Source organism: Lissotriton helveticus, chromosome 2_1 (genome assembly GCF_964261635.1).
Source record: "Lissotriton helveticus chromosome 2_1, aLisHel1.1, whole genome shotgun sequence".
Taxonomy (NCBI): domain Eukaryota; kingdom Metazoa; phylum Chordata; class Amphibia; order Caudata; family Salamandridae; genus Lissotriton; species Lissotriton helveticus.
Window position 1 is genome coordinate 788516425 of NC_136059.1, and position 25227 is coordinate 788541651.

At 46.4% G+C, this 25227-nt stretch overlaps 1 protein-coding gene across 3 annotated transcripts in view; it reads right to left on the minus strand.

The window, feature by feature from the left end:
- MCC (MCC regulator of Wnt signaling pathway) overlaps nt 1-25227 on the minus strand; it is a 1512525-nt gene that overhangs the window by 279402 nt on the left and 1207896 nt on the right. For all 3 annotated transcript variants that reach the window (XM_078675515.1, XM_078675517.1, XM_078675516.1), the window contains one exon: nt 9837-9977. In XM_078675515.1, the coding sequence (XP_078531641.1) occupies nt 9837-9977 (141 nt within the window). The remainder of the gene's footprint in view (nt 1-9836; nt 9978-25227) is intronic.

The following is a 25227-nucleotide window of genomic DNA, read 5'->3' on the forward strand; positions in this document are numbered from 1 at the left end:
TCTGAAGTCTATAATTTGTACCCAATTCAGAAATACATAGGTGTCTTTCATACAGATTATTCCATGTATACATTTTCCAAGACAAAGTGCACTATACCCAGTAAATGAAAAAATACCATTGCAAGTTGCTGCTCAGTTTTTGGATCTAGGTTCGTCGGGTTCTTGGTGAAACTACAAGTCCTATATATCCCCACAACCAGGAAGGTCTAACAAATGTAACGGTATATTGCTTTCCAAGAGCTGTCAAAATTAGAAAAAGTTATAGGTGAAAACGTTGAGACAAAAGGCTGTTTTTTTCAACAAAATTTCAAATATTCCAATATCTAACTGTTAGTTTCTATAACGAAACCTTCATGGATTTAGACAAATGACCCCTTTCTGAATTCAGAATTGTGTCTACTTTTCGAAAATGTAAAGCTTTCCAGGATCCATTATTGCTTTCAAACTCATTTCTACCATTAACTGGAAGGAGGTGGAAAGCTCTAAAAATAGCAAAAATAGGCTATGTCCCAGAAAAATGCCAAAACTGAGTGAAAAATTTCGGTTCTCTGACAAAAGTCTGTCATTCCCTGAAAGCTGAGAAAATGGAGATTTCAGCCCCACAAACCCTTTTGTGATACCATTTTCAGGGAAAAACCCAGAGGCTTTCATTTGCAGCCCGTTTTTCCCATTTTTCTGAAAAAAACAAAAAAATCACTATATTTTGGTTAATTTATGGGACCCCTCCAAGGGAATCCACAAACCCTGGGCGCCTTTAGAATCCACATGATGTTGGAAGAAAAGGACGCAAATTTGGCGTGGATACCTTATGTGGTCAAAAAGTTACAAGGGCCTAAGCGCGCACTACTCCAAAACGCCAAAAAAAAGCCTCAGCACAGGAGGGGAAAAGGCCTAGCAGCGAAGGGGTTAAACCTGGCAATATTTGGCAGCCACCTCCAACCCCAGAACACGGCCTAATCCCTGCTGATGAGGGGTAAATACCCCGAAACACATGTCCAGGGATGGCGAAGATAGCGAAGAAAGCAGAGAATCGAAAGAAGATGCATTGCGGAACACGAACTATACTTTCCACAGTCCTTAGGGGTGATCCCGCTGGTGTGTGAGTAGTGTGCGACCCCACCCCCAATTGTAATGACTAACAACATGCTTGCTGTTTCCCATTCAACTGGCAATGTAGTGTCTGAATGGAAGTGTTTGCTTATTAACTTTTATTGATATTGCAACTCAATACAAAACAGTGCAGTTCTGGGTGTGTTTCAGTGTAGTATTGACAAATGTCAACAAGTAAGCTAGACATATTAATGGTCCTACAATGTATCCCTTGACAGATCTCAACACAAAGCAGAGCAGGGATTCCCTTGAAGTACTTGGTGACATCAGTTTGAATCAGTAGTTCAGCTTTTAGTCATTTTAATATGCCAAATCTGGAGATCACACGAATAGCCACCTCCAATCTCCTCTCTCCTAAATCCCTTCTGTCTATCTCAGACAGCCCTGGCCTATCCTGACTCAGTATCCTCAGTGTCATGGTTTAATAAATTTTTGAACTGAGCTCAATATATTTTTAGATTGTAGGGTCTGAAGCATCGTGGAATTCTAGAGGTCTAGCTAGTGATTACATAATGTCAAATCCTGCAGCCAGAGTCTCGCCCTGGGCACACGGATACTACCCCATGCAGAGGATACTGGCATATTTGCCAACAGCAGTGCCAATGAAGTGAATCATCTTACAGCATGTAGCATATTCCCAGTGTAATCAAGTAAAGCCAAGTTAGGGGGTGAGGTTATGTCCAGAATAATCATTTCAGCTAGTGCATGAAACACTGTGATTTCGAGAACAGACCTACGCCGAATGCAAAAAGCCTACCTCTGCATTACAGGTGGCACAACGAGAATGAGCTTGTAACTTATGGGTAAACATTTTGAAGGGGGCGGGGGGTTTGGTAGCCCTGATGCACATGTTGAAAGTGAATCAGGCTCAGCCGGCAAAAATGTGAAACCTCCCCTGTCTGGGTGCAACAGCAAGCACTTTCTTTATCTAGGATTGTTTCCCCAAATCTGCCTTCCATATTAGCGTGGCCTTAGGCTGCGGTGCGGTGGTTTCAGCTCACATAGAGGAGTAGAGTTTTGTAGTCAAGTGTTGGACTGACTTTGCTGATAGGAACATGGTCAGTGTTGGATTCTGGGGGCTCCGGAAACAAATGTGGGACACCGGTCCACTCACAGGGTGTGGAGTCAAATGTATGGGATACATCTAGCAAGGAGGGGCCAGTATTGTCTATCGTAGTAGGACACTCTATGAATTGTCCCATGGGACAGAGCTCAACCAGCAACTCAATTCCCCATTTGTTTAACTTCTGTAACATTGCCTTTGCTTTAATAAGCAATGTGAAAGGAAAGTGATGAAGGGACTGCACAGGGGAGTATAGTATAGGGATGCCCAGTTGCTTGCAGATCCTCTCAAAAGCCAGCTACGTGCAGGTAGCATACTACATCTACCCGGCTGTGGGGTAGCATCTGCCGCAGTAATGCCCCCTGAGGCGTGGGATGTGCCATTTCATGCTCAATGCTACATGTGCACTGGAAGGAGGTGTGAGGGTGGAGGGGTTATATCCAGTAATGTGCAAAATGGGCTTCGCCGAGTATTAATATAGCTCGACATTTGGCGCTGCTAGACCCCCTGCTCATAAGAAAGGATCAGCACCTGCCATTGCACTCAATGTTTGCTTGCCAAGGCCAATATAATTATGTGGGATTTCATCGTTTTTAAATATTGCTGATTCAGCGGTGTGGGAATGTTGTTGAAGAGAGAGTTGTTAAGGTAAGATGACTATCTTCATCCGAAACAGTTCTCCCTACCAGTGATAATCGAAGCTGTATCCACCACCGAATGCGCTCCTTGATGTAGGTCATTGCTGTCCCATAGTTCTCTCTTATTATCGTGATCCTGTCTTGACCGACCCACACGCCCAAATATTTGACAGAAGTTGTGCTCCATGCAAGGAGAAACTCTAGCCCATGAAGAGGAGCAGCCTGCATCAGTGGGAGAATGGTGAACGTATTCCAATGTATTCTAACACCGGAGAGAGAGCTTTGAATATAGTGAACTCACAAATAGAAGGACTGTGGTTTTGGGTCGGTTTGAGAAGTACAATGTGATGTTCTCTGCATATAATACCACTATCAGATTTCGAGGAGAAAAGGCAAGACCCCGCCTACCATGCAGTTGTCATTTTACATATGGCAGGGGTTCTGTTGCAAGGGCTTATGGTACAGGAGCGATACAAAAGGGGATGATGGACGGAGCGTTTGAGCAAATCAAACACTCACCCCCAGTCAACTGATCTGGGTTTAATCCATCACCATTCTTTAGCCCACTCAGCCACCCCATTTCAGACATTGCTATATGCAAATCAGTCTGACCCTGTGCCTCATGGGAACAGTCCAGCCCGAACTGCCAAGCCATGTCTTCCATGGACCGGAAAAAAGCATCCTGGGACCGGTTTCGGATTCATAATCCTCATCAGCCAGACTATCTTGAATCCAGTGGCCAAGTGAGCAAGGGACTCACGTCTGAGCATACCCTGCCACACTTAGGGCGAACAAAGCGATACAAAAGGGGATGATGGACGGAGCGTTTGAGCAAATCAAACACTCACCCCCAGTCAACTGATCTGGGTTTAATCCATCACCATTCTTTAGCCCACTCAGCCACCCCATTTCAGACATGGCTATATGCAAATCAGTCTGACCCTGTGCCTCATGGGAACAGTCCAGCCCGAACTGCCAAGCCATGTCTTCCATGGACCGGAAACAAGCATCCTGGGACTGGTTTCGGATTCATAATCCTCATCAGCCAGGCTATCTTGAATCCAGTGGCCAAGTGAGCAAGGGACTCACGTCTGAGCATACCCTGCCACACTTAGGGCGAACAAAGCGATACAAAAGGGGATGATGGACGGAGCGTTTGAGCAAATCAAACACTCACCCCCAGTCAACTGATCTGGGTTTAATCCATCACCATTCTTTAGCCCACTCAGCCACCCCATTTCAGACATGGCTATATGCAAATCAGTCTGACCCTGTGCCTCATGGGAACAGTCCAGCCCGAACTGCCAAGCCATGTCTTCCATGGACCGGAAACAAGCATCCTGGGACCGGTTTCGGATTCATAATCCTCATCAGCCAGGCTATCTTGAATCCAGTGGCCAAGTGAGCAAGGGACACACGTCTGAGCATACCCTGCCACACTTAGGGCGAACAAAGCGATACAAAAGGGGATGATGGACGGAGCGTTTGAGCTAATCAAACACTCACCCCAGTCAACTGATCTGGGTTTAATCCATCACCATTCCAGGATGCTTGTTTCCGGTCCATGGAAGACATGGCTTGGCAGATCGGGCTGGACTGTTCCCATTAGGCACAGGGTCAGACTGATTTGCATATAGCCATGTCTGAAATGGGGTGGCTGAGTGGGCTAAAGAATGGTGATGGATTAAACCCAGATCAGTTGACTGGGGGTGAGTGTTTGATTTGCTCAAACGCTCCGTCCATCATCCCCTTTTGTATCGCTTTGTTCGCCCTAAGTGTGGCAGGGTATGCTCAGATGTGAGTCCCTTGCTCACTTGGCCACTGGATTCAAGATAGCCTGGCTGATGAGGATTATGAATCCGAAACCAGTCCCAGGATGCTTGTTTCCGGTCCATGGAAGACATGGCTTGGCAGTTCGGGCTGGACTGTTCCCATGAGGCACAGGGTCAGACTGATTTGCATATAGCCATGTCTGAAAAGGGGTGGCTGAGTGGGCTAAAGAATGGTGATGGATTAAACCCAGATCAGTTGACTGGGGGTGAGTGTTTGATTTGCTCAAACGCTCCGTCCATCATCCCCCTTTTGTATCGCCTTATAGTACAGGAGACAATGGGCACCCCTGGCAGATACCCTTTCCCACTCAATCGAATCTTGAGAGTATGTGCTGTTATACAGTAAGTGAGCCAGATTAATATGGGTGTACCCATACGAGTCAATATCACATATATGTATACCCACTCGATGGAATCAAAGGCCTTGGCAGCATTCAGAAAAACCGTTGCCATCTCCTGTCTCGGGTCTAACTGATGAATAAGGGTGAAGAGTGTTCGGAGATTGTGGGCAGTAGATCTCTCTGGAATAAAACCTGCCTGGTCTGGTAAGACCCGATCAGGGAGGAGCAGTAGCAGCCTATTCGCCAAGATTTTCACTAAAATCTTTGCATCTAGATTCTTTAAAGGACAGTGCCTATAGAAGTCAGAATGGGCAGGTGGCTTACCAGGCTTAAGGAGGGTAATACGTTTGGACTCATGGGGGGAGGACAAGAGTACACATTGCAAGAGTACACATTGCAATACGCAAAGTGCATCATTGCATACCTGCAATAGTTGAGGGGCAAAGAGTGTGGTATATTCCTTGTAGAACTCAGTAAGGAACCCATCTCCACCCAAAGCCCTGCTATTGCGGCATTAACCTCATTCAACATGACAGGTATATGTAAAAACTGTTTTAGGGGACCTCTCATCCAGACTAAGGCTATACATTCAAAATACTTAGTATAATCATCACAAGATCTGGAGATACGGGATTTGTACATCCTGGAGTAGTAATCCACCAGTTCCATCAGCAGCATCATAAAGCATGGTGCCATCGACACTCTCCAATTGGGTAATGGCTTGCGGGGGCCAAAGAGGACATTTTAAAAGGGCAAGCGTCCTGCTCAGTTGCTCCGCTTCTCCATACACCCTAGTCCTAGCATATTTATGTGGATGTTTAACCTTTTGCTCTGCTGTATCCTCAAACTCAGTGTATTTTCATTCTAATCTCTCCCAGTCCTTGAGTGGAGAGGTCATAGGAGTGGTTCTCCTCCAAGGTTTTAAGCTCTCCCGAATGCAGGTATTTAAGGCTGAAATACAAGGTGCAATCAAGTTTTACAATTAACGTTCTGTCATTTTAGCATCTCAAAGCCTACAGTAGGCCCGTGTGCTTAATTCTTCTCTGATATTATCCTCTGGTCAGGTGACAGTTTCCAACACTTTTCAGTCTGTCCATGGATGACCCGAGGCAGCCCCGCTCGAGACCTTAAATACAGATTTGAGGCCCCTGGGGAGAAAAATTCATTGAGAAGTTCAAGTAGAGAACCTTTAAGCTGGGTAAATCATTCAGGCACATGTTTTAAGATCCAGCTGCAAAACAGACCTCGTAACTGCCCTGCACTCCCCTAATGGGTAGGGACAGGATTCAAAGCTCTTCCAGCTCATGGTCAAGGAAGGCAACATTGTTGACGAGTGGTTGCAGTGAACCTTCTCTAGCTGCCTTCCTTTGCTGCCAGACCCCCAGCATGCACCACTGCCAGCAGACTGAGAGCTGGAGCATTCAGGTACTCCGTAGGTCACTTATGACCAGTCACAAATATCTCTCCAGTGATTCAACTCCACAGTTTCACAACCGTGGGGGTAGTTTGGATTCTTTGGCCCTCTCAAAGCAGTGTGTTAAGCATAGTGGAGCGTGGCAGCCTCACTGGCGGTCTCTGCTGGTTGATGTTGCTGCACCACCACAGTTATCGACATACTGCAGCCCAAGATACACCCTTCAGCTAAAACTCAGAGATAATCAAGTGCTTGGTTTTTATCTGCCAATACTCATTCTGTGACAAGCAGGCTATCCCTTTTTAGGTCGAGACTAGCGCAGCGCGCATGCGCTGCTCTATGGAGAGGCCTCTTGGAATCACTCCAGACTTTCTCCAAACTCGTCTGTGTGTTTTTTTTTTAACTTCCACACATTCTATTGGCCTTTGCGCGTGGCTTTCAAAAATGAAAGCACGCAATTGGCCAAATGGGGATGCATGTCCCACCTCTTTGTTTACTGGTCACTCCCACAGCGTTTTGCTGTTGGGAGTGAGCAGGGGCGCGAAGGAGGGCAGTTGCATTCCTCGCTTCCCACATTGTTTTGCCTGCGGGAGCGAGCAGTGCCTCCTTGTTTTTGTTGGTCTGCATTGGAGGGAGGCGATCGTGTTTTGTTTACTTAACTTAATTTCCCGTGTGCTTAATCTTTCCTCACGGGCGCCGCTTGTTTTTTTACGTGGTTGCTTTTCTGCCCTGATGTTCTTTGCATTTTTAGATTTATGACTAGTTGCCAATTTTGTCTGATGCAGACCAAATTCTAACATCACCACAGGCTGCTTCAAGTGGGATATCTGTGGTTGTTCAGCGCGCCCTTCCCGTTACGCTCCTTCCATGGTCCCTTACACGGATCCCGCTCAGTCTGTCCTGGGCCACTTATAGATAGATAGAGTGAGTAGAGTGACTTGCATCCTGCAGGCAATCACCATGGGGATGGCCTGTGACATTATCCGCAGGCCCATTGTATTACATGGCCAGACCCGCCAGTCCCCCCCCACCTCCCCTCCACAAAGCTGTCTGTGAGTTTGGCAATGTATCGTAATATATTGGAGTTCATATCTGTTCCAAGTTTATAATGCATGAAATTTGAAGGTTGTCATTTACTTTGTCAATTCATTTATCCTCTTTAGGATGACAAGTAGTTATTTGTATCGCTTTTAAGCATGCCTAATTTATTTTGTCCTATTAATAGGAAGTGCATTTATTATTAATTGTTTTTCTACTTCATTGCTGTACAATATGTGCACATTTATTTTAAGTTGATATTTTATCAGGGTCCTTTGCATGGACTGCCTTAATGCTTCATAAATTTATTATCGAATACAAAATACTCCTGTTTACCTTTACACCAGCAATGGGTACTTATTAATTACAGATCACAATTCCCACACAAGCAAGCTTGCAATCTTAGCCTTGCATTGCCTTTTGTTTTTTTTTAGTTAGCCACAGGAACCGAACGCATTTTTGGCAGTCTACTAAGAGACTGGATGACTTGCATCTTTCTGTGGGTTTTCACGTTTACAATTTTTGATGAAAGCGAGTACTTACACAAGTGTATTTTAAGTACTGCCTACACAATAGTTTTACATCCTTTCTTTTCCTCCTTTGTTCCCACTCTTGTTGTCTTGCTGTAGTTCAAACTCCAATTATGAAAACTACGTCCAGGTCCCCAGAAATAACTGCTGAAGCCTACCACCTGCAACAACTGGCACAAATTAAGCACTTTGTCCAAGTGCAAATATTAATCCATCCTGACCACAATAATACAGCGGTCCACAACTCCCATCTGTGCTACTGATGTGTCTTCTCAAATATGTCAACGCAACAAAGAAACTTGCGCGGTACTTTCGTTCGGTATTTCAGTCTTCGCTTATGCCCAAATACACTACCATCCTTATTTTAGCAGCCACAACATAAGGCAAGGGGGGTGTAGTAATAGCGTGTATTTTTTGTTGTTGCTTTGCAAGAAAAATATTATGTTTAAAGTGCATGGCTGATTTGTTTATTTTAATTTACTGCTTTTGTTTCTTCAAGCTCTCGGTTCCACAGAGGCACCCTCTTACAAGGTCCCAAAGGCAAGACCTATTGGCTATGCCAATACTTGTTTTGGATACTGTACAGTTAGTTGGCCACTGTGGTGGCGGTCTCACCAGAACTCCCTCCCCACCCAATCTCTAATTTTAGGAGTATTTTAATATTTTCATCTCATTCTGGGTGGACTATTCGGTTAAAGGAGTAGCCTGATGATGGAGATTCCATGCAGGTGATTGCCTATTTATCCTAAGGCATCCAAAGGAATGACCAATGTCCAGATAGGCTCTTTTTAGTGTATTTTGCTTGCCTTACCCAAATACCTTTATGAGAGCCATCAAAGCCTATAGAAGGACCCTCTATTTTGACCCACTGCTGCTTCTGACTGCTATCTGCCTCTCAAAAACACCTCTGGCACCCAGCAGCACTTTTCTATTAGGTAGTAAGTTCCCAGACCTAACCAAAAAGTTGCCCAGGGGTCAGCCCTGCACACAACTGTTTGCTAAGTCACTGGAATGGCCGCCTTCTCACCTCACAGGGATTTTTTATTTTAAGGTTGGACTGTTCAGTGCCTGCCAATTGTTTCATAATGCCCAACTATGGCTCAAAATCTCCCAGCATTATCGGTCAGCCTTGTGTAACACGGAGTACTGCCCAGCACACCAAAGTCTCACTTTAGTTCATGTAATCAATCGGTGGTCTGTGGGGCATTTGCATGAACTTTGTAAAGACAGATGCTCATCAGTGTCATGTCACTATGCAGGTGCATGCTGTACACTGTATATTCACGTGTAGCCATATTTCCTCCTAATGAGTATGGTGCTACATGGCTTTAATGTATAGGCATACATGCTAGAAGTGCCTGCAAATCTTTTCTCCAAGTGGCGGGTGATACCATCTTTCTTTCAAGTGCCCTTTCTTGACCCATACTTATATTTCATATCTGCCCATTTCTATGTATATTCATTCGTAAACGGTTGAGCCACACTGAACCACTTGGCCAGACCTTTGACAACCCATCCTATACAAATTAGTCAGGATACCTAAATCTTTCTGGGCCCATTACAAAAAAACTGGATGGTAAGGGGGGGGGGGGCTTTGGTAGATGAGTTGCCCACATTAAGGACTGTTTAGCTGGCTCAGATGAACAAGGGGACGTTCTGCCAGAACAATGTCAAAAGGTGTCACCCATAGTGGTTTAGAACAAAGCACTGTAAGTTTGGAATGAGATTTAATGCAGGTTGTATTGACTAGAGAAAATGTGGTTCAGGGGAAACAGTTACATCTTGTCAATCAATTTTTTAACAACCAACTTCATATATTTTTCACTGTGTAACACACTAGGTCGGCTATGATTCAGTGGCATATGCTTACCTGTACTGCAAAGCAAGCCTGAGAGCTGTGGCGTTCGATTCATATTTCCCCACAAGCATGCTCATCCTTTCCGCATTGCTCTTGCACTCCTCCAGGGTTATCGTCAGCAAGTCATTCTGTGATTTTAGGTGCTCTATTCGACTGTGGGGAAAGAAAATAGCTTTTAGCCCCCATGTACACCTTTGTCTTTTAAATCTTACTTTACACTCAATGCATGCAATACTGGTGCACAGAGGTGTAACAGCATTTGTGCCCAAGCCAGCAGAGCTACACTGTAGCACACTGCGCAGATGCAAGTGATGGATGCCCCTATTAAGCCCGAGGACTGATAATACAGTAAAGCACATTTTCAACCTGCGTTGCAGAGTGGGAAGTTTCGAGACCGCCTATGGGGCAGTCAGTCAGTGAGTAGTGAATGGTCATATTCATAAATTATAAACAAAGCGGATGGGCTTTCCTGCTTGAATATTTTAATGACCACAAAAATAGGGCAGGCAGAATAACGGCAATTCAAATGACTTAGGGCCTGATTACGACTTTGGCGGATGAGACGGCATATTGCAGGTTCCACTGGATATAATGGAATTGTAATTTGGCAGACAGGATATCCGCTACATTTGTGACGGAGTTACTCTGCCCGCCAAACTCGTAATGAGGACCGTAATCCAAAAACTACAATTAACACAAAACAAGAAGAGTGGAAAACAAACTTGGTTTCTTGAGTTATTAGTAGGTCACAGGAGTGTTGCACCTTCAAAACCAATAGCGTGTTTGCTGCAATGTCAGTCCTTTGTAAACCAGGCCAGTGGCTTCATGATAGTAGCAAGGGCACACACTGTAAGGTCACTATGGCTGCATGGTTGGCTCGGCTCCTCACATCGAGGTTGACAGCATTGTCTAATAGATGCAAGGCTGTTTAAGAAGGAGGGTTGTTTCCTGTATCATTACTTCTGTTTCCCTTTGGTGTCAGCTTTTTTTAGTTAACAGCTTTTGCGGTGTAGAGTTATGGGTGACTTCACACAAGCGTTTGGTACACTGCTGGCGTCGGGGGACAAAAGCGCCCTTGAAGATCAGATGATTATATGGAATAGGAGACTGTGGGGAGATCCAAAAGTCTGAAAGACTCTCCAGTAAACCTATCCTGTCCTGAATATGGACAAGAGGTAGAGGGGATGCTTGAGCTTAACTTTCAACTATGGTTCTGTTAGATGGGTGAGTGACTGGGAATATTTCAGAAGGATTAGCAATCTCTAGAGGTATCTCTGGGTCTCTTGCAGACGACACTTGTCACCATTAGGTGCATTGGTTTTAAGCTTACGAATCACCCTGCACAGGTCTAAGTAACCACTGCTGGGCCGGCTGAAAAGAGGCGCAGAATCATACTTGCAGCAAGATGGACTTTTCTTACTACTGAAAGAACCTAACTGAGCACACCAAGGACCTGGGTGCTCCCAGAGAGCACCAAGATGAACAAATGGCAGCCGTTCCAATCCACCAGCAGCTGAGCTCAAGGCTGCACTGGTTCATAACGCAATGGAGTTAGAGGCAGTGGCATGTTTATATAAATATATTTGGACAAAAAGGAAAGAAAAAAAATCGGAAACATAAATATTGAGAAGGCTACATAAAGCGTTATGGGTGAGGGTAAGGAACGATAAAAAATAAAAACAAATACGAAAATTAAAATAAAACAAGGGGGCGGAATGATAAGCTCCTCCCATAAAGGAGAAGGAAAAAAATACAAGGTTGCCAGGCATAGGACAAAAACGAAATACATATTTGCCTAACCCGAAATATTAATCTGATACTGATGAAAAACAACAAAAGGCTCCCAAAATTAAATACTCTGTGACTACCCTCCCTAGATTTGCACTCTATTTACTTGCTACATCTTCAGCGACCAGATACGGGTGGCCCAAATTTTTGGTCGGACCCTTCCGAGGTTATCATACGGCGGAGACTCATACTGGTTTTTATTTAGAATGGATGATTACTACTATATCCACTCAGTGGCAGACAATCTTTATCTGGATCACTGTGGACTCATGGTTTATTGAACCCTCATCACCTACGGAGGAGGGTTAATCCCAATGGAACTTTCCTCTATCTAATAGCCCTGACGAAGTTCAAGTGTGAACGAAACGCGTTGGCTGAGGAATTTGTTTTAACTGGAATTAATAAAAAGAACTTTGTAACAACAATTGGAGCTTCCGAGCACTCCCTTTTTGGAGCACCGTCCTTGTATATATGAACTTTGGGATCTGCTTTGCAGGAGAGTATTGGTGCGGCATACTCTGGATGTAGTGTGCACAACATATGGACTTATACATCATACTCTGAAATATTTTGTGCATAACCTTGGTCAGCCGCTCTGTTCTTTTCAATTGATTACCCTCCCTAGATTTACCTGACAGTAATTAATGTATCAGAAATAAACACATGGAACAGTGAAAGATACCATCATCATCTCCGAAGAGAAGGTGTTCCTTGGAGAGAAAGCCCATAGCAGGGTAGTTCATGAGAACCATGATCGAGTGCATCACATCCTCCTGTGACAACATGTATGTGTTCTCCATTGGATAGATACATTCTGTGGTACAGCCCAGGCTTTGGAAAGGGAAGAGTTGTCTCGAGTGAGAGAAGTGTACATGATGCTAATGATGAAATGACATCAAGGCCTCAGTAAGCATGGGCCACCTGGCTCTTATTACACATAGGGCACCTCTTTCCTGTTTGTGCCATAGCGTACCTTTGATTAGGTGTGCCGTGTGCAAATAAGAAAAGTGCGCCCTAGACAGAGAATGCACTGCTCTCATGGCAGCTGCTAACTCATGCTGCCATGCAGGAGCATATTCAAGTAAAATACAGAGCAACTGCTTCAAAGCTGCTCTGTGTTTCGCTGTACCGGCGGCACCCCGCTTGAACTTTGAGGAGGCATTGAAGATCCCTTTGCAGTCAGGTGCAGTGAGTAACTGCACCCGCCTGCAGGGGGAGGTTTGGGAAGTCCGTGAGACCCCTTATCTCCCCTCCAGGTGGCTGGCATCAGGGTGTGCACTGACATTACACCATCTTTTTGTGGTGCACTTTCTGTGCACCTCCAGACAGCTTCTTTGCCTTTGCACCTGCGTCCATAGTACGGCACGGGTTCAGAGGAAAAGTGATACAATCATTTGCATTGGGACACACCCCCATGCAAATTAGGGAATACCCACTAGCGATAGTGCTCGGGCTACATGTACGCCAGCACTATCAGCATTGCAGAAGGGGCCACCCAACATTTTCAGCCCCTTCTGTTATACCAAAGTGCCCAGGGGAAGCACAAAGAGGTCAACGTTCCAGTTGAGCCCAGGATGCCTGGCCTCCACCTTGGGGGTGCCCAGGAGTGGACACCTCACAGGGAAAGCCAGGATGGGTTCTAAAGCGGTATTCGTACAAGCGCCTTGAGACCCTTGAGGGTGAGTAGTGCGCTATACAAGTATCAATTTACATTTACATTTTGAGCCCCAGGTCCCTTCCTGTAATTCGGCCCCAGGATGGTCCAAAAAGTCACTCAAACACATCTACAAAGACTAAAGACTGGTAACCAGTCCCATTGCCCCATCTCCCCACCTCCAGAGCTGCTCTGCACACAATAATGAGGGTCACTGATCCCCACTGTAGAAGGAAAGTGATCCTGGTGCTCTGCCACGTCAGGGCTGACCAACCACTCACAGGTAGTACACTTCATGCTTTTTAAATCTGTACAGAAAGCGCTATACATTCTAGTGGGCAGCACTGGGCTGCTTCACTCTGACAGTGTGAATCTATGAGGAAAACCATTGCGAGAGGAATTCAGCAGTCAATACTGGGCTCAGAGAGAATGTTTCCTGCATAGAACTACACCACAGTTCGCTGAATGGTGAACATTTACCAATTGCTCCCCTAAAGATATACACTACTGAGTGGAATCTCATGCTTGCGCGCTGGCTTTACGTTCATTGGGTTATTGAAATCCCAGGTCCTGGCCTCCCTGAAATCTCCTTCAGACGGCCTAATCTCAGCTCCTCACACATTCGATCGACCCCTGGATTCCCCACCTCGCCTAGACACTTCTACGTCTCTGGCTCCCATTTTCCAAATGTTCTCACAGTAAAAACAAGCATTTACAATGCAATGGTTTCGCCTTTGTTAAAGTTAGAGCTATTGGCATTGCTCTTGACATTATTTTTATTTATGTTTTTTTTAACATAAATAAATGGCATTGTCATTTACATTGCCAACAGCTTAATCTCTCGCAAATGTAAGACATATTGTACCCTACTGGACGAGCTCAGCAGACAGCAATTACTAACACACACACACACCCAGAGACACACACACCTAGGAGAGCAAGCACAGCGAGGGGGCAGGGAAGCAAGCGCAGCCAGGGGGCGGGGGTTTGAATAAAAAATAATAAAATGGTGGGGCTGGAAAGAAGAGAGGAACACGTAGTGATATATAGACACGAAGAATAGCACACCAGAGTGAAAGCAAGTAGAGAGATGATGAAGCTGGAATTATGGAAACAGTTGCACATGAGGGAAAGAGAAGATGGGGGAGTAGAGAGCAACACGAAGCATGTGTGGCAGGCCTTTGGGGGGAGAAGCACATAAGGGAGAGAGCATGGAGGGGCTAAAGAAACAATTTAGCTACCTAAATGGGTGCAGCGGAAGAATAGAAGTAGCCAATCAAAAGAGTGGTAAAAAGAGCAAAGAGGCAATGCTTCAGAGAAGGGACAAACACAAGAAGACAAGCCATCCATTAAGAAGCAAGCAAGAGTAATAACAAAGCCAAACTATGGTACGCAATAGCAAAGCTGTAAGCCCACTGTAGGTTTCTGGCATGGTGCACATAAGTCTTTGGCCTACAGACAGCTAAAAGCTATCTGGTAGGCAAGCAGCAACAGTACGAAATGTATAAATGAAGTATGAAAAATCCAAGAAACCTCACCACTGTCAACACATTTCAGATGGCAATTGACCAACCAAAGAACATTTTAAAATCAACTGAGAATGTTGAAAGTCATACAAAATCTCATACTCCACGTTATGGTCAGAGCTGCAAACGTTGGAACTATGTTCAAGTCCTGGCATCAGCTCAACATCCTGTGATTATGGATAAATCATTTTATCTTCCCTAAAGTAAAATTAGTTTCCCTAAAATAAAAATACATTTGAAATGTTCAATGTGACTGGTGCTTAAGGGCATTGCTCTAGTCAGTGCCTTTGTGATGTGTTCACACTGTATAAAGCTAATTAGACTAACCAGATGGTGGCGCATTTTTTGGGGCAATTCCGGGGACTAATTGTGATCCCAATCCGAGGCTGCCTCTGGGATATCATGGCTACACTTTTAACTATTTTGGTAAAACTCTCAGGAAGTTGGCGCCGTTCTGGTACCCCCTATCAAGGCTCAATTCTCCGTCTGAGTCATGGTGCTTGTGAAACAGACACGTCTTATTCAGCCGAACACAGCTCCCAGCCACGTGGGTACAGCTCCGTGCAGCTTGGCCTAGCTGTGGGAAGGAGGGCACATCACTCATGCTGCTCGGGTCTGTCTGGGGCAGGCTGGCTCGCTGTTCTGCGGCTTCCCCTGCTCTCGTGGCACAGACCTCGTGCGGCTTGGCACAAAGCATCGCTCTCGGGAGAGAGGCCCAGCACCCGTGCTGTCTGACATGCCTCCCACAACACAAACCCCAGAGAAATGTTTGCTTCACAGCTCCGAACAGGTGTGAAGTCTTTATTCAAGGCCAGGGGCTGTCACGGGCGAGAGGAGAGAGATGAGGCTGTGGGGGCAGAGAGCGAAGGGACCAAGAGAAGCTAGAAATGATGAGAGAGAAAGTGGACGAAAAAGGGAAGGCAGTGAGAGGCATGAGAGAGAAAGAAAATGGGACTAACATGAGGAGAGAAAACAAGCAAAACAGAACTTGGTGACGTAACGGGCAGATGGGTATAGAAAGGTGGCGAGGATTTTAGAGCGTAAGAGGAAAAGGACCACACAAACCAAGAAAGAGGAGGGGAGGTAAAGGAGGGCTGGTGAGCCGAGAGGGGCAGAGCAAAGAAAATGAGGGACTGCGACAGAGAACGGGTGCGAGTGGCAGAGAAAGGGATGGGCAGGGTGGAGAAAGGGAGGGGGGTTTCTAGAAAATGCAGTAGGGTAAAAAGAAAATGACCAAAGCAGGCGGCGGGAAGTGGCAGAACGGGCCATAGGAAAGCAACAAACAAACAGGCGAGGGGTGAGGAAAAGAGGCGGAAGTAAACACAGCGCAGCTGGGCCATGGAGGCGGCGGGGTGAGCAGCAGGCTGGGCGAAGGCGGGATGCACGAGTTTAACACATGCTTCCAGTTGGGCTTGGCCCGGGGCCTCCAGCAGTAGCGTGGCTCTGTGTGCCGCGAGACAGAGGGAAGTGCTGAGCAGGAAACCCTCCGGCTGGGCCCTGCAGCCACAAGCACAAAGGTCGGTCCAGGCGCGCGGCACAGAGGTAAGTGCTGCGCAGGAAGCCCCAGAACCCCCGGGTGCTCTCTTTGATCACAAAGAAAGCCCCACTAGTGAAGAGTTTCTCTTTTCGCGGAGTCTGTTCCCGTCCTGCCTTCGAAGCACGAAGTCGAGCAGGAAGCCTCCCAGTGCAGGGCCTTGGCTTAATTCAACTACTGGAAAGTGTGACAGAACAGGCGGATCTCGAGACTGCCATCACGCAGCGCGCAAGCTGCAGCATCCACCCCCGCCCCCTCCCGTCGATCCATTGCTACCACCTAATCCTGAATGCACTCACCAAGGGCGGGGCTCTCCTGCACCGGGGCCTCGCTGGCGGCCGCACTCCTTTCTCCCGGGCACTTTTCCCCTGGCAAAGAACAAGCGGCGGCGGGACTTCCGGCTTGCTTGCGGGCCGGCCGGACCAGATTCGGGGGCGTTCCCGGCTTTTGGCTGACGTAGCATGACGTAGCCAAAAGCCAACAAGGAAAGACACGGAAGCGGGAGGGGGGGGCGGGAAAGACACGGAAGCAGGAGGGGGGGGGCGGGAAAGACACGGAAGCGGGAGGGGCGGGCGGGAACGGACAGCCACAGAAGAGCAGCGAGGGCGCAGCACTCCACTTCGGCCAAAGGCTTTTCCAAAATGACAAAAACATCACGGGACAAAAAAAAACAAAACGAAACTCCGCCCACCGCCCAATGACGATGCGAAAAGGGTGGAGAGGGAAAAACATTGCCGGAACGCCCACCAGTCGCCTCGGGATTTGACGGACGCCTCTGTTTGCCAATGGCTAGCGTCCATTTATGGAGCTAGCCAATGGCAAACAGAGGCCGTCCGAACATCCATACTGTTGACAAAAGTTTTCGATCTGGGAGGAGCACTTCGTGCTCCTTTCGCCAGGTCGAAACCTAAAAAACACTTTTAGTGCACCCTTTTTTGCGGCACAAACCATCGTCATTTTCTATGACAGGGCCATACACTGTGGCATCATGGGAAAGATTTAGTAAAGATCAATAGTATTTACAGGTGCAATGGCCATATTAAATTTAACTACCCTGGGCATTCCTCTCAAGGCGGCTGGGGTTATTCAGTCAGACATGGAAGCATGGAAGGAGGTGATGCCCGGCGCGGTCTGGAATACTGTCTAACACAGTGTGGCACATTTAATGGCGCCAGCAGGTGTGTTCACTGGTGTAATTAATGCGAATTAATAGATTGTACTTCTTCAGTAAACATATGGGCCACTCAAGATAATTTTCACGCATATATTTTGACTGTAGCATGTTGGATTAAGGGCAACCTTCTAAAACGTAACGGGGACAAGAACGAGGGTCCTTCTCTCTGGACACGTGGCTGGTTGCGGTAGGAGTGTGGTGCTGCCCCCGTTCCCACCAATTCTGTAAAAACATCTGGATTTCTGACCAAACCCTTACCACTGCAGAATAGGTCAACAGGGTCATAGTAAAGCGTGCATGAGGGCGTCACAAAAAATCATTCTCCTCTTACAGTTTGGTTGGCAACAGTCAATTATCCACGCACTCATCGTGCCACGGAATTGCCACTGCTGCTTCATGGATTAGGCCCTCCCAGATTATTGGATGCAGAGGCTCCAGCTGACACATAATACAGTTGTAGGTTCCTTTTACGTTTGCTGATCAGCTTCACTGTCTCTGGCCACCTCTAGCAGCTTTGCTCTGGATCCTGGTGGCCATATGTTTCATTTTCAGATCTCTTTACACCGGTCAGCATGGTTTTCAAAGAAAGAGTTCCTTCTTCACCCAGTGGCGCATCACCCTTCATGCGCCTCACAGACGTCTCCACTCCTCTGCTCACCTCATGCAGGTCCCCAACATCAAGAACATTTGGAATGGGGGGTGCTTTCTCTTTCTTGGCTACCAAGCACTAGAATGTTTTCCTGTTATCAGAGCTTAATTTGAGCCGGTGGTATCCGGTGCTCAGCACTGCACTTAAATGTCAACACGGCACTTAGGACAGTCTACCACATGGTGGCATTGCTCATCTAATTTAGAGATGAGCAGAACAACGGTTGTTTATGAATACAATATACATTACAAAGTAGTAATACCTGGCTTCCCAGCCATTCCTTTAGCTTTGGGGACCTGCAATAATCTGACATATCGCACTTGCATGAGAGATGGTTAGTAGTTGCTTTGGCAGCGATGACAGAGGCGATGGGTGGTGCAAGCTGCAATGGCCCCCTGGTCAGAGCCCTGACACTTATTAATTTACAAATGCGGCACTGCGTGTTATCTCTTCGCCTGGAACAGACTTGCATCACATTTCGCAAAAAATGAAAACCACTTCAGTTCAGCCTTCAACCGTCCTTATTTAATCCCTCAGCACTAGGAATGCCCTGTTGCAGGGTAACAGTGCCTTTACGAAGTATTTTTCATTAACTGTCTGAGTTATGCCTATTCTGTCGTAAAAAGCTGGCCATATTCTTTGATATCGTGGTGGGAATATTCTGTAATACGTCCTCGCAGAAGGCAGAGAGACGCCTTGTCTGTGAATCATTGGTATAAAGAAGACTTCAAATATCACCACGACAAATATTCCCTACATGAACTGACGACGACCAGATCCCAACAGCTTTATCCATGTTTGTCCTGGAATGCTACCACTGTGGAAATGTTGTCAGATGGTGTGCAATCAGGCAGAAATCTCCTGGAGAGAATTTACACGTCAACAATTCAGTTTAATCAAGCAACATTGTCATTCCTGCACTGCACATATTCACAATCAGAATATTTCAAAAAGCAAATAAAGATTTATTAATTATGCACTCCAAAAATGTTTTAATGCCGCGCCTAGACAGTTGTTTGAACACTGAATTTGATCAAATAGGGACAATGGTGGATAATATACACCTAAAGTTAATAAATAAACTGTGTGTTGAGACATCTATGAACAGCTGGTTGCCCCTTCTTCTCGCCATCTGTTTTTTGGGTAAATGTTGAAAAAGGCACAAAAGGTGATGGGAAGAATGCTTACAATAAGTCTTACCGAACACTTGGCATTCCAATCGAACATTCTTTTTCCCACCATGCCACGTGAGTTTGGACCCAGACATAAGCAAATCAGTCTCGACCATGCTCCAAAGGGAACTACCCAGCCCTTACTGCCAGGACAGGTTGTCCGCAAACCAGAATAATAGCAAACCTGGATCAGTTTCACTATTTTTGGGGCTCTTCTGAAGGGTGTAGCTTGGCTTCATTGCCACAGTGAGCACGGTTACCACGTCTGGGCATACCCACTGGAACCAAGCTACACGGATGGGAGGTTGGGAGCCAGCTGACGGTTGGGAACAAGACCTGGCCCCGGGATGGGTCTACACCCCAACGTACGACACCCACGGCCAAAGGAGGCTGTGTGCTGTGAGTGTTAGGGCACCAGCAGAGTGCTGGGTGAGGGCCTGGCCGCTGGTTAGACCCTGCGCCCAACCCCACAGCGCTCACGACCAAAGGCCAAGTGCACTGGGGAGTTGGTTGCCAGTGGGAGGTTGGGAGAAGGGCTCTATGCCTAACCCCACACCACACACAGTGATTGACATTTTACTTTATGATTGAGATTCACTTAAAAAAACAAAGATTAAAGTCAAGTTATAGTTAGAGATTGTAATTATATCCTACTTTAAATGTGTAAAAAATTTAGAAATTCACAGGTTAAAGTGGCATGCCCTAAAGTAACCATAACATGTGCCCAGGTCATGCACTGCTAATTACCTCACATATTACATCGCTCATGAGATGTGTGACATCATCGATAACAGCACTGCAACATCTGAATTTACGTCATTGATGATAACACTTTTATGTTATATTATGTTACTGAGGTTTATACAGCATGTAGCCACTTAAAGAGTGTTGCCGCACTACACAGACATAATGGCACCCACAGAGATGACCGAGGCTGATTGCCGAAAGAGCAAAGTCTTTAATTTTTAATTGAAGGTGGATAGATCAAGCGAAGTGCGTAGCTCCAAAGGGAGTTTGTTCCATATAACCGACCCCAGATAGGAGAAGGATCTACAGCCTGTTCTGAGCCAGTGAGTTTTAGGAACTTTAGCCACATTTTCAGAAGAAGAATGTAAAGTTCTGGAACCCTATCCCTCGGATGGCTGGCACCTGAGCCATGCAGAGCTTTACTGTAACAGAATCCTAGTTGTTATGGGATGCCAGTGGAGGGCCTTTAGATGAGAGGACATATGTGTTCTCAGGGGAAATTAAGAAGTAACCAGGCTGCCGAGTTCTGTGCCACCTGAAGATTGTCTTGGAGGTACTATGGAAGACCTAGCTAGAGAGCATTCCCATAATGTAATTTAGACATTATTAGCATTTGTATTACCATTCTCTTGAAACACTCTGATAAAAGGGGCAGGACTTTTTTCACCATCCAAAGCATCCGAAAGCAAGAACCTGTCAGAGCCTGGGTCTGTGGTTGAAAGGAGAGGGCACTATCAAATTTAATGCCTAAGTTCTCTATGGAGCCCTGTTGAGGGCCCGGGAGGGCAGCGTCCTTCGGCCAGAAGGTTCTCCATAAGTCTGGTCATGATGAACCAAAGATCATACTCTTGACCTTAAACAGTTTGCATTTTAACTGATTAATGGCCAGCCCCTGGACAACACCTTAGAGAGGCAGTTTTTAATAGCCTCCCCTGCAAACTCTTCTCCTTTTCCACAGGAGAAGAGAAACTGGGTGCCATCTGCCTCAGAAATTACTTTAGCTCCTAAAGATTCCGCCAATACTGCTAATGGTGTAAGGTAAACATTGAACAAATTAGGGCTTAGAGCTGAGCCCTGAGGTACACCTAACACACTTTGGGAGAGAAAGGAGGCAGTAGGTGGTAGGGAAGACGGTGGCAGTGTCTCCCTGACCTGCTTCACGCTCAGTGAGATACATTGAGACTCATTCTATGGTGCTGTTTCTCTGATTTTCTGATTTCCCGCATTTTAAAATTGTAAAAACGAATTCCTCTTTTAAATTGAAGTGCCTATTGTACGTGCTTTTAAAATCTCTTAAAATTATTTTGTGCATCAAGGGGAACTAAAGGGGAGCTGGCACTCACCTTAGGGAAGCCTGTGCTCGATCTTCCATCCTGCCCGCCCCGGTCCGACTCGGTAGCTAGTACCGTTGAGCGGAGGGCGGGACAGGGAGAGCCAGGTACTTCCGCCAACTGGAACGGTTAGCGTTCTAGCTGTCGGACGGCCAGGGCTATTTAGCCCTCTCGTCGTTACAAGCGCGCAGGGGAGCGCCTAAGGACGCGCCTAAGACAAGCCGAAGAGAAGCCCGTCTGCGCCCGTCCGCGACCAGACGTGGCCAGGGGCCATGACCCCATATCTTCTGGCAGGATTCACGAAACATCTACACGGGTTACTTACTCGTTACAAGCATTATATGATCTACGGCCCACTCCTTTATCAGGCTGTGTTAGAGAGGCTTGGTCACTCCCGAAAGGACCGTTTTCTTGCTGGCACTGCCAGTTTCAGACGCCCTATGTTGATGATTACTATCATATAGGAGCTCCCTCAGTGGCTGTCTTGCAGGTACAGACAGGGTGGAATAATTTGTTGTGTAACGTCAGATCGCTGGCTTACCATCATACTGAGATTTGGGACCTTATCTCCACCGAACAACCGGATTTGTGCTTTTTAACGGAGACATGGCTAAAACCCCATTCGGTCTCCGCAATCACCCTTGGTATTCCAATAGGGTACAAAATAGTAAGGATGGACCGCCCAACAAAAACGGGCGGGGTATTGCCATAGTTCATAAATGTGCCATTTCCATTTCAATTTTAGATCAATGCTGCACGACAGATATGGAATTAATGATTTTCAGGATTAGTACTTCGTCAAGGACCAATTGGAAAGGGGCTTTGGTCTATCGCCCCCCTGGCCCTTGTACGACCTTCTCTCTTCCCCTAGTGGAAGCATTGGCCCCGCACATGAACTCTGAGAATGATTTTCTTCTCTTGGGGGACTTCAATATTCATAGTGAATTAATGGACAACGCGGAGGGCCAGTCTCTGCTAGCAGATCTCTCCCTAGTAGGGCTAAAGCAGCATAACGTGGGCCCCACTCATCGGGCAGGACATACTTTAGATCTAGTTCTGTCCAATTCATCAAAGATTATATGCTACCCTCCCAAACAGGTTAACTGGACAGATCAAGCGATTATAGAATTTGTCATGCCCAATTTGGCCAAATCTTCTAATCAGCTCTCTTCTTTACCGCTATGGCGGAGACAATGGCATAAGGTGTCAGAGGATGTCTTTCAGAAGACATTTGTTGTACCTTACATCTCACCTACTGAGAATATTGAGTTGGCCTTATCCAGATATAACCTCGCCATCCATTTGGCGGTAGAAACTATTGCTCCGCTGAAAATATGCAAATTACGTTCGGCACTGCAGCACGAAGTGTGGTTCTCTAATCAATTACGGTCTCGCAAACAGAAATGTAGGAAGCTTAAAAAAGCTTTGAGATCGTCTCATTTGGAGGCCGATAAGAACCGCTATTATACGGCTCTATCTGGTTATCACAAGGACATTAGAGCAGCATTAGAGCAGCACGTAAGAACCATATTGCATCGCAACTCACGGAGGCTGGCAATGCCCCTAAGGTTCTGTATCAGATCCTTCATACTTTCACGAAACCTATAGCTTGTGAGAGCCCTGATTTATCGTCACAACAATTATGTGACGATATCTCTCTCTATCTCACTAATAAGATTGATAGGATCTATGATAAAATTGTTGGCTCAAGCCTCTCCATGGACGGGCCTTTGGCACCATCTTTGGAACCTAGGGCAGCTAATTCCATCCTGCTCACCGAGTTTCCTGCTGCCTCCCTGTGTGATGTTGAGGATCTCATTGGTCAAACCAAAAGTGGTTGTCCATCTGACCTTATTCCAGCCAGAATTATGCCAACGGTTGGCAGGGCACTCGGTCCTGTGATCCAGTCCCTTGTCAACCTCTCGCTTTCCGAAGGCCTAGTCCCACAGGAGTGGAAGTCGGCTTTGGTGCGACCCATCAGAAGGAACTCCTCTATTCCATATACAGATCTGTCCAACCTTAGGCCCATATCCCTCCTCCCGTACCTGAGCAAATTAACAGAGAAGCACGTCAATAGCCATCTGTAGAGCTTTATCGAACGTACTGGAAGTCTGGACTATTCTCAGTCTGGCTTCAGGCCGAATCATAGCACCGAATCAGCGCTCCTTTCTGTGACAGATGATCTTCGAATGTTACAGGATAAGGGGCACTCAGTCATCTTGGTGCTATTGGATTTATCGGCAGAGTTTGATACCATATCCCATGACATCTTGCTCAGGCGTTTGGTAGAGGTTGGGCTCGAGGGTTTGGCACTGGTTTGGTTGAGGAGCTTCCTGTCCGACCGGACACAGTGTGTTAACATGGGCACATTTCGCTCCACTGTGGTAGAGATTACAAAGGGGGTGCCACAGGGCTCATGCCTGAGCCCTACACTTTTTAATATCTATGTGGCCCCCCTGGCTGGGATTATGAGAGCTTTTGGATTTATTCCAGTGTCATACGCGGATGAAACTCAGCTCCTTTTTCCCTTCAAGTCACTCACCCCGGCGGTTAAGCAAGCCTTCTCAGAAGGAATGAAGGCGGTCTCACTATGGATGACCTAAAATTTCCTACAGTGTAATGTGGGAAAAACTGAGGTTATGCTTTTTGGGGAAGCCAAAATGCTGTGGACCCCTGACTGGTGGCCTTCAGATCTAGGCCCTGTTCCTAGCCCTAAGCAGGGGGTGAAGAACTTGGGTGTATGGCTGGACCAAGATCTATCTATGAAGGACCACGTGAAACATACAGTAGGGTCATGCTTTTATATAATTGGACTTCTCCGCAAAGTGTTTCCTCTACTCCCAGATATCACTAGGAAAACTTTGGTCCAGGCCCTGGTGCTCAGCCGCCTGGATTATTGCAATGGGTTGCTGGTCTCGGCCAATGAGGGTGTACTTGGTAGGCTCCAAGTGGTGCAAAACACTGCTGCTAGGCTGGTCTTGAATGCCCCTCCTAGATCTCCTTCTCGTCCCCTGCTGGAAAAGCTGCACTGGCTACCGATCCGCCAAAGGGTCAAGTTTAAAATCTGCTGCGTGGTCCACAAGGGCCTACAGGGCCTGGGCCCTTCGTACCTGGCCAAAAAATTCAAACCGTATACGCCAGCACGTACCCTCCGGTCCAGTAACCAGTTTCTTCTGCAAGTACCTACAGTGAAGAAGGTTAGGCAGGGGGAAAAAGCCCTATCTTTTATTGGCCCTACTCTATGGAATAAACTTCCCATCTCTCTTAGACAGTGTACGGACCATCTGACCTTCAGGAAAAGGCTGAAAACTTTTTTGTTTCAGTCTTAGCATCCAAATCAGCTCTCTTTGTTTCCACCCTTGATTCTCACTAGTGTTGGGCGCGGAGATACTCCTTCGGAAGTCGATTCCAGCGCGGTACAAACTCACAAATAAATAAAATAAATCCAGAGCTCTTGGCTTCTTCTGTTGAAAAAAGAGGTAAGCCAATTGAGAGCAATATTCTAAATCCCGATTTCATGGAGGGGACCGAGGAGCCTTTATGGGGACAGTCCAGCATGATTAAGATGGCCTTGCGCGTCTTACATATTCCACAACTTTTAGGTGCACAGTTTCAGTGCTGAAGTGGGGCCTAATGCCCAACTGGCTAGTGTAGGAGATTGATCTCCGCCAAAAATTTCAACAGTTGCGAGTTGACCGATTTTTCCAATATTTTTGAGAAAGCAAGGAGAAGGGTCTATAATTATCTCGTGTTTTGGGATCCGCTGTGGGTTTTTTAAGTAATGGTAGGAATTCTGAACTTTTCCAATGTGCGGGAATCTTGCCAGAT